The following is a 14620-nucleotide window of genomic DNA, read 5'->3' on the forward strand; positions in this document are numbered from 1 at the left end:
GTCGCGATTTTAAAGAATTTTTGAATTAATTTTTTTTTGTACATAACGTGAAAATAAATGATTATTAAATGTTTCACATCTGCCAGTTGTCACGTGACGGCTTACATTTTTTTCCATTAGCGTTTATCATAAGCTCGCAAAAACTATTATTATTCATGATACTTTCTCTTCATTTGGCTATTGCTCCTCAGTTTTTAAGCGTAGCTATACGTAAATCTTCAGCAGCATTCGGATATCTGTACAATTCTTCAGAGATTTGGATCTGGAAACCTTGTAGTAGTTTCGAATTTCTGATTCGATAATTGTCGGAATATATCAATTGTCCTTTGTGCATCAACATTTGACTCAAAATTCTTTTCCGCTTTTTTTCTAAAATTTCGATTTCGTGTTCATCATATATAGTTGTGAATTTCATATCTGCTAATATTTCTGTTCTTCATTTCTGAATGGTATGTGTAAGGTAGCCATTTATATTCTTTACTCGTTGTAAACCTGAGTCATGTCATAATTTGTGTATCGAATAACTCGAGGCTGTTGCTTTTGACATATTTTCCCTTTTTGTAGTATATTTTGGAACAAATTGTGCTAAAGAAACTGCTTCCAGTTTTTCCGGCCGTTATTGGGACTTGTCACACCAATCCTCTTTCCAAATATCAGTAGAGTTGCCATCAACTTCATCCATTTGTTTTTTTATTCGCTGTCGTTCATAACGCCAACAAATGTTAATATACTGAACAGCTACTGAGGATTTAGATATTGGTAACCTTAAAAAATTGCAAGCAGCTTCTTGAATACTCATCTCAATAGTATTCAGCATGTCAATGCTCATTTTACGAGTTATTTCAACGATATCAAATTCTGGATTCTTATTCATAGCTTCTATTATTTTGCATTGCAAATTTCTAATACATATACATATTCGATGACATGTGCCGCCATATTCTTCTGTAGTAATCTGGAAATCTATATTTAACTTTAAGACATTAAAAACAAATGGATTGAAAGTATTGTGCCATCTTTTTTGGATGTCGTTTATAGAAATTGTTTGGTCTACTAATACAGGATATGTTGCGGATTAACGCAATACCGCGGGCTGTGGTGCGCAGCGAAAGACGTGGGGGGACTGCCCCACCATCGAAGCGAAGGCAGCGGCGGCTCGAACTGCGACTCGTCAGCGACCTTTTTTATTCGACGCCTGAGACAATCTATTTTAATATTCGCTCCATCTCCCACTTATGTTCCCGAAACGGTTAATAAACCAGATGTATACAGTCCACTAGTCTTAATTTAACGTTCACCAGGACACTAATAGTGTAAGATAAAAATTTGCATATCTCCTTTTTCTTAAGCTAATTTATGCAACAATGGTAGCAAATCCGGCCACCCTATTTCGTTTGCGCTTAGTGTCATAAATGCAGTTGGCTTCCCTAGCTGCCGAATAATTGCAAATAAATCTTTTTTCCTTGCAGAACATTACCAAACTGAATTTGGTTGACCGTAGAAAAGCTAAATTAGACTCTATGCAGTTGTATATACCCTTCGGATTGAATTTGTTCCTTAGCTATATCTGTATGTTTAAACGCAATTGTTAAACAGTCATGAACTCTCATTCTCATTATTTTTACAGCCATATATAACAAATGATAGGTATCGACTCCTTAGATGCCATCATGAAAGATGTAGCTTTGACTGTATCCCTATATTTTCTAGTGCTCATAGATAATAAACTCTGAGGAATATTGTTTTGCCGTGGCGCTAATCTTAAATATTTTTCTTTATTCCATACCAGTTTGTTGTTGAGGAGTAAGGCTTCAATCATCAATGTTTTCACTATAATCGTCGATTTGCTGTTGTGGAATCAGAGGTGTTTCCTGATTTTTTATTTAAAAATTTACATCCACCGGCTCAAAATGCCTTTTGTTAATCATGCATGCATTATTATAATTCACAGGTGATTTTTCATTATAACTACAAATCAACAGTCCTGTGACTGCCTAGTAAAAACTAGGACGTGGTCTGACGCTGACGGTTTTTTTTCCTTACTAAATAACAAAATACTGTTTCATGGAAAAGTATGGACATCCATGTTTCCTGATTAAAAAATGATTCATCCACTGTTATTTTATAATACTGATATATAGTTGTATTAATTACGCAACCATTTTTTTATTAATCCGATGCTAATTAGGCCACGAACATTACAACTTTTATGGTTTTTGTTTTTTTTTTTAATCTATGGAAGTAAATGCAATGTTCATTATTGATATTTCTCGGAAGTGATTCATCAATATATTTGTACCATTGTCAGTCAGAATTTAAAAAAAAAAAAATAATCAAAAATTGTCAGTCCAGGATTTTTTTAGGCAACCCATTTTTAATATATTATCTAATATACTAAATTTATCATAAAGTGCGTTTCATTCTATTATCAGCTGGGTGAAGATCGACTTGGGTTCGGATCTTAGACCATTCTATATTTCGGAGAGGTAGATAATTCTGTGATCATTTCTGTATTTTATCGACGTCTTCTTCTTTCTGCTTCACGCTGCTTCAATTTATCTCTATTTCGCTCCCTATATCTTCGCTGATATTCTCTTTTTTTTTGAAGAGCAGTTATTACTTCTTCATTATTTACTTCCGATACATTTTTGTTTGAAGAAGTAGATGGTCCGGCAATACTTTGATATTGTATACGTATCCTTCTTTCCGCTTCACGCTGTTTCAATTTTTCTCTGTTCTGCTCTCTGTATCGTTTCTGACGTTCTTTTTTATTATTTAGTCTAAAAAAATAAACAAAAAAGTTAATAGAAGTTAAAATTCTGGTACTGTTATACTCGTATTAATAAAATCTTACATAACATTAATAGTATGTCTTGTATTTTGCTGATGTTGGTGATGTCCGATGATAATATTTTGTGACCACTGTCATGATTGTTGGGTACTGAAATATTTGTTAAAAAGTGCGTGCGTACAAAGCACACATGTCAGAAGTGAAACTTCTTTGGCAAACTAATTTTTAAGTTTATATTCATAAAAATGTAAAGCTTTAGATTTCCGTTCCAGCGCCATCGACAAAAACGTTCCCGTTTCATCAAAACGTTGCTGTTTCATCAAACCGTTGCCGTTTCATCAAAACCTGGACATGACTCCCTAAGCATTGAACATGTACAGTATGCGGGTGAGCATATGTCTAAGGTACTGGCGTTGTTTTATACTGCTTGCGTGTGTCACTCATACCTACCTGAGGAAATGATGAGGACCCTGGTGGTACCTATTGTGAAAAACCGTACAGGGGATGTCTTTGATAGACGTAACTATAGACCCATATCATTGGCCACCATCATTGCAAAAATACTGGACAGTATGCTCAGTAGCCGATTGGATACGCATCTAAATCTGCATGACGCACAGTTCGGATTTAGACCCGGACTGTCCACTGAAAGTGCAGTGCTGTGTCTTAAGCATACTGTCCAATACTATACGAACAGGAACACACCAGTTTATGCGTGTTTCCTGGATCTTTCAAAGGCCTTTGATTTGGTGTCTTACAATAAGCTGTGGCATAAATTAAAGACAGAGACCACACTACCTGAAGGCCTTATACGTCTATTGAAGTACTGGTACGGTAACCAGAATAACATTATTAGTTGGGCGGGCTCGCTGTCGGAGCCATACAGGCTGGAATGTGGGGTGAGGCAGGGAGGAGTGACCTCGCCGAAGCTTTTTAGTTTGTATGTGAACCGTCTGATTGAGGAGCTGAGCAGCACCAAAGTCGGATGCTCTATTGATGGTACATTTGTTAACAATATAAGTTACGCTGACGACATGGTGCTGCTGAGCCCTTCAATCAAAGCCCTTAGAAAATTATTAGGGATCTGTGAGAGGTATGCAGTGGCTCATGGCCTTAGGTATATTCCCGAAAAGAGCGAAATGCTTATATTTAAAGCAGGTAATAAATGTTATCCCACAGTACCGTCGGTAACAATAAGTGGCACTTCGCTTAAAATAGTAACAAAGTTCAAGTACTTGGGGCATTGGGTAAATGCTGACCAGAGCGATGATATGGACATGGAACGGGAACGTAGGGCGCTGGCGGTCAGAAGTAACATGCTTATCCGCAGGTTTGCAAAGTGCACAAATGAAGTTAAAATAACTCTATTCAGAGCATACTGTCAATCTTTTTACACTTGCAGCCTGTGGATTAAATATACTAAGAAGGCCTACAGCGTCCTGCGTGTCCAGTATAATAATGCGTTTAGGGCAGTGCCTCGGGGATGTTCGCAGAGGAGCATACAGATGGCTTTTATGCAATTATGCGTAAGCGTGTGGCATCTCTGTGGAGGCGGATACGCGCGAGCACAAACAGCATCCTGCGTACAGTTGCGGACCGGTTTGACGGATCCATAATAAAACATTGGGTCACCATGCATGTTATGCCGTCGGACCGAGCCGCTAAATAAATTAATAACATTAGCGTGATAGGTACATACGATATGGATGAAAGCCACGAAGAGTGAAAGGAGGATTGAATGATACTGATTAAGTTGATATATATATTTTTTCATGTCTATTTTGTGTTTTGTGTGTTTTTAATTCATTGTATTTAACTCCTTAATTATAAATTGTTAATAATGATAATGAAATGGTAAATAAATTAATAATTAAATTATAATTCACATTAATATAATATTTAAAAAAGGGAATGCACATTTTAGTTGTTTTAAAATTGTTGTTATTATTAAAAAATATTATTATAGTTATTGTTAATTCAAAATTTATTAAAATGTAATTATTTAATTATTTAAATGTAATTGTACTAACATTAGACTATAAGCATCATTGTTACTAACACTATATGGGCTAGTCCCGAAATAAAGTTTATTATTATTATTATTATTATAAAACGTTGCCGTTTCATCAAAACGTTGCCGTTTCATCCGTAAAAATTATAATCTCATGCGCTTAAAGAAGTTTAACCTCAAAAAAACGAAAAATGTGAGCCGTCACGTGACGGTTGGCAGATGTGAAACATTTAATAAACATTTATTTTCTTTATATACAAAAATTTTTAATTCAAAAATTTATTTAAAATCTTGACAACTCAATTATTATAACGATAATTCAATTATGATATAGTATAGTACATATATACCATCATATGTTGTTTTTATGTGGGTAGTTACCTATTATTATTATTATTTTTAAATTTATTGTGTTTCATTTTGGTTGTATATTATGTTCACTGTTTCCAATGTAATTATTTGTCATAATATCTATATAGTTATATTTTAATGGAGTTGTTATGTTGTGATTTTTATTTTTTGTCAAGTCTTTAAGTTGTCTGTATATCGATGTATGTGTGTGTGTGAATAAATGATTATTATTATGATTATTATATCATATACAATCAGGTTTACCCTCGCCTATAGCTTTTTCACATCAATAAAAATTATATTACCTAATTCCAATAATTAGTCTCGATTTTTGTACATGATCGGAGCGCCTAGTGTGAGTTTTGTTTAATCCGTCTCGCAATAACGGGCGTAAATTTTAACTTCATTTTGTATGGGAAATTCGGCATTTCAACCTAGTTCTCGCGTTTGCCGCTAGATGACACTGTATCGATTGTATCGTATACTATTCTTTATCGTCTAGGCTGCAGTGTTTAAATTCCTATGCAAAATAATCTTCACATATAAACGCGTTTGTGTCGTGTTTCTGTGAATAAAACTCGCACTAGGCACTCTGAGCAACCGCTCTGGTGTAGTGGTTCGTATAGATATAGTTCGCTTAAAACGGTATTTTTTTTTTTTTTTTTGTTTAATCTAGACCTCCGACATGTGTGGTCGGAGACTGTATTTGCTAGCTACTCTTTCATACCATTTCTCGCTTTCATGCCTCTCGTACTTCCATGCTGCATACTTTTTCTTTCTCACATTCATCACCTTTCTCACACAGGGTGGGTTCCCACTAGTTTAAGCGCTTAAAACGGTTGAAAGGGTGACGGTGAGAGAGAAACGCGCCCCAACGTCCAGAGTAGAATTCCGAGTATTAATAGAGGTAGAGGTACCAAGGAAATAGGAGCGCTGAATATAACGACGCCAGCAACTAGTATGAAGAACGCACTCACCTTCGTGACTCGTTATCAGTTGATTGCGTCTCACTAGGTTTGAAATCTTGCCTTGAATATGTTGTCACACAGTTACTGTCTGCAGTTCCCGTACGTAATTCCTTCTCAGTTGACGGTCCTGGAGCACCGCTTTCATATACTGAGTCTGTGTCGTTTCCTGTCATAATTTGTTATTTTAACACGTGAAGCAAAAACTTTGTACCCTTTTTTACGAAAATTGCGCGGACGGATGAGTATGAAATTTCGCACACTTATCGTTTATATAGAGTAGGAGTGCAGAATGCTATTTTTTTTAATTATGCATAAAAACATATATTTAAAAAAAAAAAAAAAAAAAAACAATATGACACTACCATGAATTTGACACACACGCATACTCTTTTGTATAATGTTCAAACGTACAATTAAAATTAATTATGGTCGAATTACGACCACTGCATCATCATCATCATTACAGCCTATACAGTCCACTGCTGGACATAGGCCTTCACAACTTTACGCCAAAAATAACGTGAACTCATGTGTTTTGCCCATAGTCACCACGCTGGGCAGGCGGGTTGGTGACCGCAGGGCTGGCTTTGTCGCACCGAAGACGCTGCTGCCCGTCTTCGGCCTGTGTATTTCAAAGCCAGCAGTTGGATGGTTATCCCGCCAAAGGTCGGCTTTTTAAGTTCCAAGGTGGTAGTGGAACTGCGTTATCCCTCAGTCGCCTCTTACGACATCCACGGGAAGAGAGGGGGTGACTATATTCTTTAGTACCGTAGCCACATAGTACACAACCATATTATGACCACTGGACGACGACCATTTTATTATTTATCCAAAAATTCACAAAATATAGACTTAAAAATAAATTTAAAATTTTATTCACAATATTTAAGGACGCTATCACATTTTTCACTCGCTCAAGTTTAGGTATTTAAATCGCAACACAATAACATTACGCGTACGCACACATTGATACCGCTATCTGCTCGATTTTGTACCGACGTAACTAATCTTGGTACTTGAAAGTATTAATTTTTAATTTTACTGGTATTGATTAGTAAATTTAGTTGTAAGTTTAAAGTCGAACTTGGTAACTGTTACTAAGTACCTACTATTCACGGAACCTCTCCCCTACTCTGTTTATGACGATGTCTTAAGGCGTCAGGGTATCTACTACTCGTTCGTCGTACTATACAATAAAATATAATAGATAATAATACGCTTATTTTTATAATTCAAAATCACATACAATTTTAAGTTATATTATTATAGTTTTAACATTATAATAATATAAACATAACATATTTTACGTAAACAATCTATACAAATAAATAAAATTGGAGTGTCCTTTAGTTATATTAAAATACTACTTTTTACTAAATGCGTACGGATGTATACACGGTCCATATACCAAAATAACATTTTTCCAATTTTTGTCTGTCTGTCTGTCGGTATGTTCCGGCTAATCTCTGAAACGGGTGGACCGATTTTGACGGTACTTTCACTGGGATATATCTTATGCAATAAGGAGTAACATAGGCTGCTTCTATTTTAGAAATTTATTTATTTTATAACTCTGCAAACGGAACAATGATGATGATGATGAATGTAAATTTAAAATAAAATAATTTTTAACAAAAAAAACCGACTTCAAACAGGAAACTTCTTCAATATTATAAAATATTTATTTAATCATTTCTGATTAACTAAATCAAAATACGAATTACTTTGTACTAAGTTTATTTTTCACTTTTTAGTTTCCTGTTAGAAGTCGGTTTTTTTTTTGTTAAAAATTATTTTATTTTACAATTTTTAGTGATGGGTAGACCTAACAAGGATGCTTTTTCTCTTGTGTCGGGGGTCCGGAAACATACACAATACACAAGCACAAACACCCAGATCATGACAAACATCTTATATGGCCAATACAAATGTCTGTCCTGCGCGGAGATTGAACCCACTAACGCCAGCGCAACAGCCAGTGCTGTGACCGCTGCGCTAACGCGTCGACATACTATGAGTAAAGTTCGCTATCAGGTGCACGTAATAACAACCGGGACTGACAGCCTAGCGTGTTCTCCGAGGCTAGGTTGGGAGAACCACAAGGATTAACAACTAGACTGAAAATAAATATTTGCATAAACATAAATATCCACTCCAAGCGGGAATTGAACCCGCGACCGTCAGTATTTAGGCGCCGCCGACGCGGCACATGCACCATTATATCAAAGCGGTCGTCAAACAGCAAAAGGTCAACTCCTGTAAATTGTTGAGAAATTCCCTCGAGTGTTTATGGGCTCCATCATCAAACCTGGTCCTGTGACGCAGATGACCACACAGCAGGTAATTCCTCGAATATCTTTCGTCTCCATCATCAGACTGTAATGGCACTTGTAACTCATATAGGTGCAAAGTTCTCATCGATAGAAACGAATTAAGTTCAAACAGCAGGTAATTGCTATAAATCGTTAAAGAGTTCCCTCGACTATCTTTTGTCTCCATTATCAGACTGTAATGGCACTTATAACTAATAAAGGTGCAAAGTTCTCATCAATAGAAACGAATTAAGATCAAAAAGCAGGTAATTGCTATAAATTGTTGAAGAGTTCCCTCGACTATCTTTCTTCTCCATCATCAATCAGATCGACTCCAGACCTTTATTAAATAGTAGTGCTTTATAGTACTTAATGAAAACATGATTAAATTTACTAGTCACCCGTACGATTTTTGAAAGTTTCCCTCGATTTCTCTGGGATCCCATCATCAGATCCTAGTTTCCTTATCATAGTACCAAACTAGAGATATCTCCTTTCCAACAAAAAAAGAATTATCAAAATCGGTTCATAAACGAAAAAGTTATCTCCGAACATACATTAAAAATATATATATATATATATATATATATATATATATATATATATATATATATACACGGTCGAATTGAGTAACCTCCTCCTTTTTTTGAAGTCGGTTGAAAAGAAGACAAATTGTAAAGATTACTTATTATTATTGATTATTATATATAAACCAGATGCATAGCAAAGACAATCGATTGTGAAGTATCAATTTCGTCCAAGCACAGTACACACAAAAAACTCATTTTTTACGTAATTATTACTTGCGCTGAAGCGATACAGCCGTGCTTCCATGAGTGCGTTTCGGCGCGGAATGACGAACGACGATGGTTCACTTGTAAAAAATGTATGAAGAAATTTGAGAGCGTTTCTTATTTTTCTCATAAATGGAAATATTATTTATTTTTATATAAAATATCTAGCGCTACGCATAGAGGACTAAATAAGCAACAATTTCTTAGTGTATTTATTTTTCTTAGTGCAGTGTATTTAGGCTATAATGGTTCCAATTCAGACCCGTCTTTTTTTAATTTTTTGCGATTTCTGTGATGGTTAAACTGTATTTGTGTGAAAAGTTTGTATGGGGCTATAGAATTTTTATGGTCTCACTCGGAGATGAATATATTATCTTTCATTTGAAACCAAGATATCCTCTCAGGGTGACTCCTAATTAATTAAAATGGTACGTGAAAAACACTGATATTTGTAGAAAAATGTGATAGCGTCCTTAATCTATGTAACAAAATATTAATTTTGAAAAAAAAATATCTATCTTTACTAACTTTATCTCTCTCTCAACTTATTCGCCTCACCCGATCACACTATTCGTAACGCTCGTGCAACGTAGTCACCAGCTTACTCCCCAAGCCAAGCGTGCGCAAAGAAGTTTTACTTCAAAACCAGTGTGCCTTGGATCACACGACTGAAGTAAAACTTCTCTAGCTCCATATAACTTATAATTCCCTCTCAACTTCCGTTCGCCTCGTCCGATCACACTTTTCGTAACGCCCTCGTCTCGCATTCGCGAGCTTACTCCCTCAAGTCAAGTGTAAACAAAGAAGCTTTACTTAAAAAATTTATACTTCATAATTTTTATAGTTATAATTTACTGTAAGGCATCTTATGCAAGAATTTTCAACAATAGTTACAAATGTGTGTATGACCTAAACAAACACAGTCGAGTGGGAATCGAACCACGCAATAAAATTACTGAGCCAAACTCTTAACCGCAATAATTTAACACAAAGGGACGTACCGGTGTTGTCGTCGGCGTCGCTACCATACTCCAGCTTCACCATTGGAATGAATAAACCATCTGTAAATAAAACTAATTTGAACACATTGTTTCATTTACAATAATATACTAATTATATAAAAACAAAAGTCGGTTATTTGTACTTACAACTACCCTCTTCAAGCTGTCAAGCAGTGTTGTGTTCCTGTGGTGTGTAAGGTGGCCAGAGCTCCTGATGGGATTGGGTGTAGGGTCGGCAACGCACTTGTGATAATATTAAAGAAAAATATTAAGAATTTACTACCAAGTGACATACCAGTGTTGTCAAGGTTGTTTTCATTCTCTTGCTTCACGTGCGGAAAGAGCGTATCTTTATCACCTACAAGTAAAATCTAATATATAAAATTCTCGTGTCAAAACGATGGTAAAGCACAGCGGTAAGTATCGTACTCAAAATCTAGAGCAACTACACTGGGGGAGTACCTGAACCTTAGAGAAAAACACAGCTAAACAACTGAGTAAGGTTGAACGAGCTCCTGGGAAGGGTTAGGGTAGGATCGGCAATGCATTGCCGGGGCGAGGTGGTGAATGCTAGCGCGACCCCATCTCGCCCCACCCAGGCGGGCGACTGCTCACACGTGGTGGTTTTTAGTCAGTAGGATTCTGACATAACCCTCTGGCGCCCCCGCGCTGGAGGGTATCCATGAAGGATTTTCCCCACGTGAAAAAAAGGGTCGGCAATGCACTTGTAAAGATGTGTTGTAGGAATTTACAAGTTACAGCAATCGCTCACTATCTGGTGAGCGGTACACGTGTTTGCCAATCTCGTTGTTTATATAAAAAAAATCCAATTCGTTTAAATAAATTTTTATAGTTGTAATTTTAATATTTAAAAAGATTTGTATGACCTATGCGTACATATTTAAACGGAAATCGAACCAGGTAATAAATTATTAAGTCAAATCTTAACCATAACAATTTAATACAAAGCAATATACTATAATTCTTATACATTATAGTGAGTATCATCATCATCATCATCATCATTTTAGACAGTCCACTGCTGGACATAGGCCTCCACAAATTCACGATAAAAATGGCGTGAACTCATGTGTTTTGGCCACAGTCACCACGCTGGGCAGGCGGGTTGATGAACGCAGAGCTGGCTATATAGCCACCCCCTATCTTCCCGTGGATGTCGTAAGAGGCGACTAAGGGATAACACAGTTCCACTACCACCTTGGAACTTAAAAAGCCGACCGATGGCGGTATAACCATCCAACTGCTGGCTTTGAAATAGTGAGTATGTATATGTTTATACATATATAAGTGTATTTGTATTTTGGTATGTATCTTTATATGTATTTATTAGTATATAGTATGTTATTTATTTTTTTTGGTATTTTTTCTTCTAATTAAATAAATACCTTTTGGACTGTTTGCCTTACTCATGACCATGGGTTGACTTGACTAAATCTCTTTCAGAGGCAAGTCCATCTTTGCCATAAACCTTATTATTATTTTATGTTTCTACATGAATTTTTGAGTGCAATAAAGTATATAACATACCAGTGTGGTCATTGAAGTCGGTATCAATTTCCTGCTTCACGATTGGAACGAGTAAACCTTCGCCATCTGCAAATAAAAGTAATTTACTAGGTTAGTATGCATTTTAACTCATTTTTAAACTCATTACATACTTTCTATGTTGCTAAGAGGATGACACAGAATTGTGTCATATAAATTTATTGACTCTTTGAACAGTATTATTAGGCCCATTTCGTCTGCTAACATATTTTTGATGGGTGGCATAAGCATTGATATTAAGCGCGGAAATAATTATAGAAATAGCTCATTGTATCTCAATTGAATGGCTGAACTCGGACTTTTTCCAGGCCATTACTTTGACGACGCGTTCGCGCAGCGGTCACAGCACTGGCTGTTGCGCTGGCGGTCGCGGGACCCCGGACACAGGAGAACTCTCCTCTATGCTGCTTTATTCTTATTCATATCCTTTTTCTAAAGGTTGTCTGGAAGAGATCGCTCTTTAGCGATAAGACCGCCTTTTGTAATTTTTTTTTGTTATTATTTTTTTCTTGCTTGTTTCTTTTTCTTTTATGTTACATGTATTGTTTCTGGTTGTACAATAATCATTACAGCCTATACAGTCCACTGCTGGACAGAGGCCTCCACAAGTTCGTGCCAAAAATGGCGTGAACTCATGTGTTTTGCCCATAGACACCACGCTGGGCAGGCGGGTTGGTGACCGCAGTACTGGCTTTGTCGCACCGAAGACGCTGCTGCCCGTCTTCGGCCTGTGTATTTCAAAGCCAGCAGTTGGATGGTTATCCCGCCATCGGTCGGCTTCTTAAGTTCCAAGGTGGTTGTGGAACCTTGTTATCCCTTAGTCGCCTCTTACGACACCCACAATAAAGTATATTTGTATTGTATTGTATTGTACCTAGTGTTATTAAAAAGTATAAGAAAAAAAATTTACCTTTATTTCCAATCGGCAACTCGACTTCTATAAAGTTTGGTGTGAAGGCTTGACCAGCTTCTGCAAACAAAAAAAAAAATCGTAATTGTGTTTGCAGGCAAACGAAGAAAAACCGACTTCAATAATATCGACAGGTAATACAACATAGGTAGAAAAAAAAAAATTGTCGAGTAAATACGCATTATCAAAGATTACTCCAAAAGTTGTGATAAGATCTCGATGAAATTTAAATGTGACCACATGATAAACATCGGCTTTCGATTAAGTTAAAAATCATTATAATCAGTACACCCAGTAAAAAGTTTTGCGGATTTTCGAGATTTTCCCTCCATTTCTCTGGGATCCCATCATCAGATCCTGGTTTCCTTATCATGGTACCAAACTAGGGATATCTCGGTATATATCATCGGTCAAGTTCATACTGAGACCGACCCGTCGGGAGGACTCATTTGGGCCGCCCAGCATTTGGCCTAGCTCATCCAACCTCTCCGCAAAGATGATAATGTCGTCGGTGGAACGAAGGTGCGAGATGTATTAACCGTTGATGTTGATGCCAAACCTCAACTCTCAAGAGACTCGGAACACCGAAGATCAACGTGCACCATTGTTGCACTGAAGTGAGTGACTGAGTTTTTATCCATCTCCTACATGGGGAATGAGGCCTATGCCAAGCAGTGGGATATTACAGGCTGAAGCGATAGCGAAGCGAGTGAATGAGTTGAAAAAGATAATATATATTATAATCCCTGTTAAGAAAATATATTAATCATTGCCGTCACCGAGCTTAGCTACTCTCTTTGACCAAACCATCAGCCTCTTACAGTCCACTGCTGGACGTGAGTCTTCTCCAGCGATCCTATCTCCCGCTTTTGCTCTCCAGTCACTACGGACTACCCACTTCAAGCCGTCTTTGATCATTAAGAAAAAAAGGTAGGGCATAGTAGGAAATATCCCGCCCAAAATCAACCACACTGAAGAAGTACCTCAACCTTACAGAACATCACAGCTCTTAAGTCGTATGTGTTACTGTGGTGTGTAAGGTGACCAGAGGTCCTGGGGGAGATTGGGGATAGGATCACCAACGCGCTTGTAATGCCTTTGATATTGCAGGTATAAGCTACGGTAATTGCTTAGCATCAGGTGAGCCGTATGCTTGCTTGCTGAACTATTTGTATTAAAAACAATGTTGAATAGTTAATAGGAAATAACGGGGAGGAGGAATAAAAGGGTAATAAATTATTGAGCCTAAATACATAACCACAATAATTTAACACAATGCAACATACCAGTTTGGTCATCGAAGTCGCTATCATTCTCCTGCTTCACGGTTGGAATGAGTAAACTTTCGCCATCTGCAAATAACAGTAATTTACTATGTTAGTATTTTTGTAAAAAAATATCCAAACATTTTTAATATCAAAAATCGATCGTTCCAGCGGGGATCGAACCTGCATCTCCGACTTACCGTGTCGGTGTTCTAGCCAATTAATCTATGGAACGATGTACCCGTTATGTCGAAATTTTTGATATGATGATTTTATATTCGGTTCAAAGCGACCGCGGCGCCGTCTATAGTGAGTTCTTTAACTTTTGACATGATATTAAAAATGTTTAGAATTCCCTAATGTGTCATCATTACAGCCTATACAGTCCACTGCTGGACACAGGCCTCCACAAGTCTACGCCAAAAACAACGCGAACTCATGTGTTTTGCCCATAGTCACCACGCTGGGCAGGCGGGTTGGTGACCGCAGTACTGGCTTTGTCGCACCGAAGACGCTGCTGCCCGTCTTCGGCCTGTGTATTTCAAAGCCAGCAGTTGGATGGTTATCCCGCCATCGGTCGGCTTCTTAAGTTCCAAGGTGGTTGTGGAACCTTGTTATCCCTCAGTCGCCTCTTACGACACCCACGGAAAG

At 37.1% G+C, this 14620-nt stretch overlaps 1 protein-coding gene across 1 annotated transcript in view; it reads right to left on the reverse strand.

The window, feature by feature from the left end:
* The window catches only part of LOC123667008, a 37145-nt gene that overhangs the window by 21457 nt on the left and 1068 nt on the right, over nucleotides 1–14620 (reverse strand). Inside the window, exons 2-6 of the mRNA XM_045601016.1 lie at nucleotides 13991–14056; nucleotides 12705–12764; nucleotides 11775–11842; nucleotides 10229–10289; nucleotides 6131–6287 (exon numbers count right to left, since the gene is read on the reverse strand). Of these exons, the coding sequence (XP_045456972.1) occupies nucleotides 6131–6287; nucleotides 10229–10271 (200 nt within the window). The 5' untranslated portion in view covers nucleotides 10272–10289; nucleotides 11775–11842; nucleotides 12705–12764; nucleotides 13991–14056. The remainder of the gene's footprint in view (nucleotides 1–6130; nucleotides 6288–10228; nucleotides 10290–11774; nucleotides 11843–12704; nucleotides 12765–13990; nucleotides 14057–14620) is intronic.

The sequence above is a fragment of the Melitaea cinxia genome, chromosome 27, assembly GCF_905220565.1.
Source record: "Melitaea cinxia chromosome 27, ilMelCinx1.1, whole genome shotgun sequence".
Lineage (NCBI taxonomy): Eukaryota > Metazoa > Arthropoda > Insecta > Lepidoptera > Nymphalidae > Melitaea > Melitaea cinxia.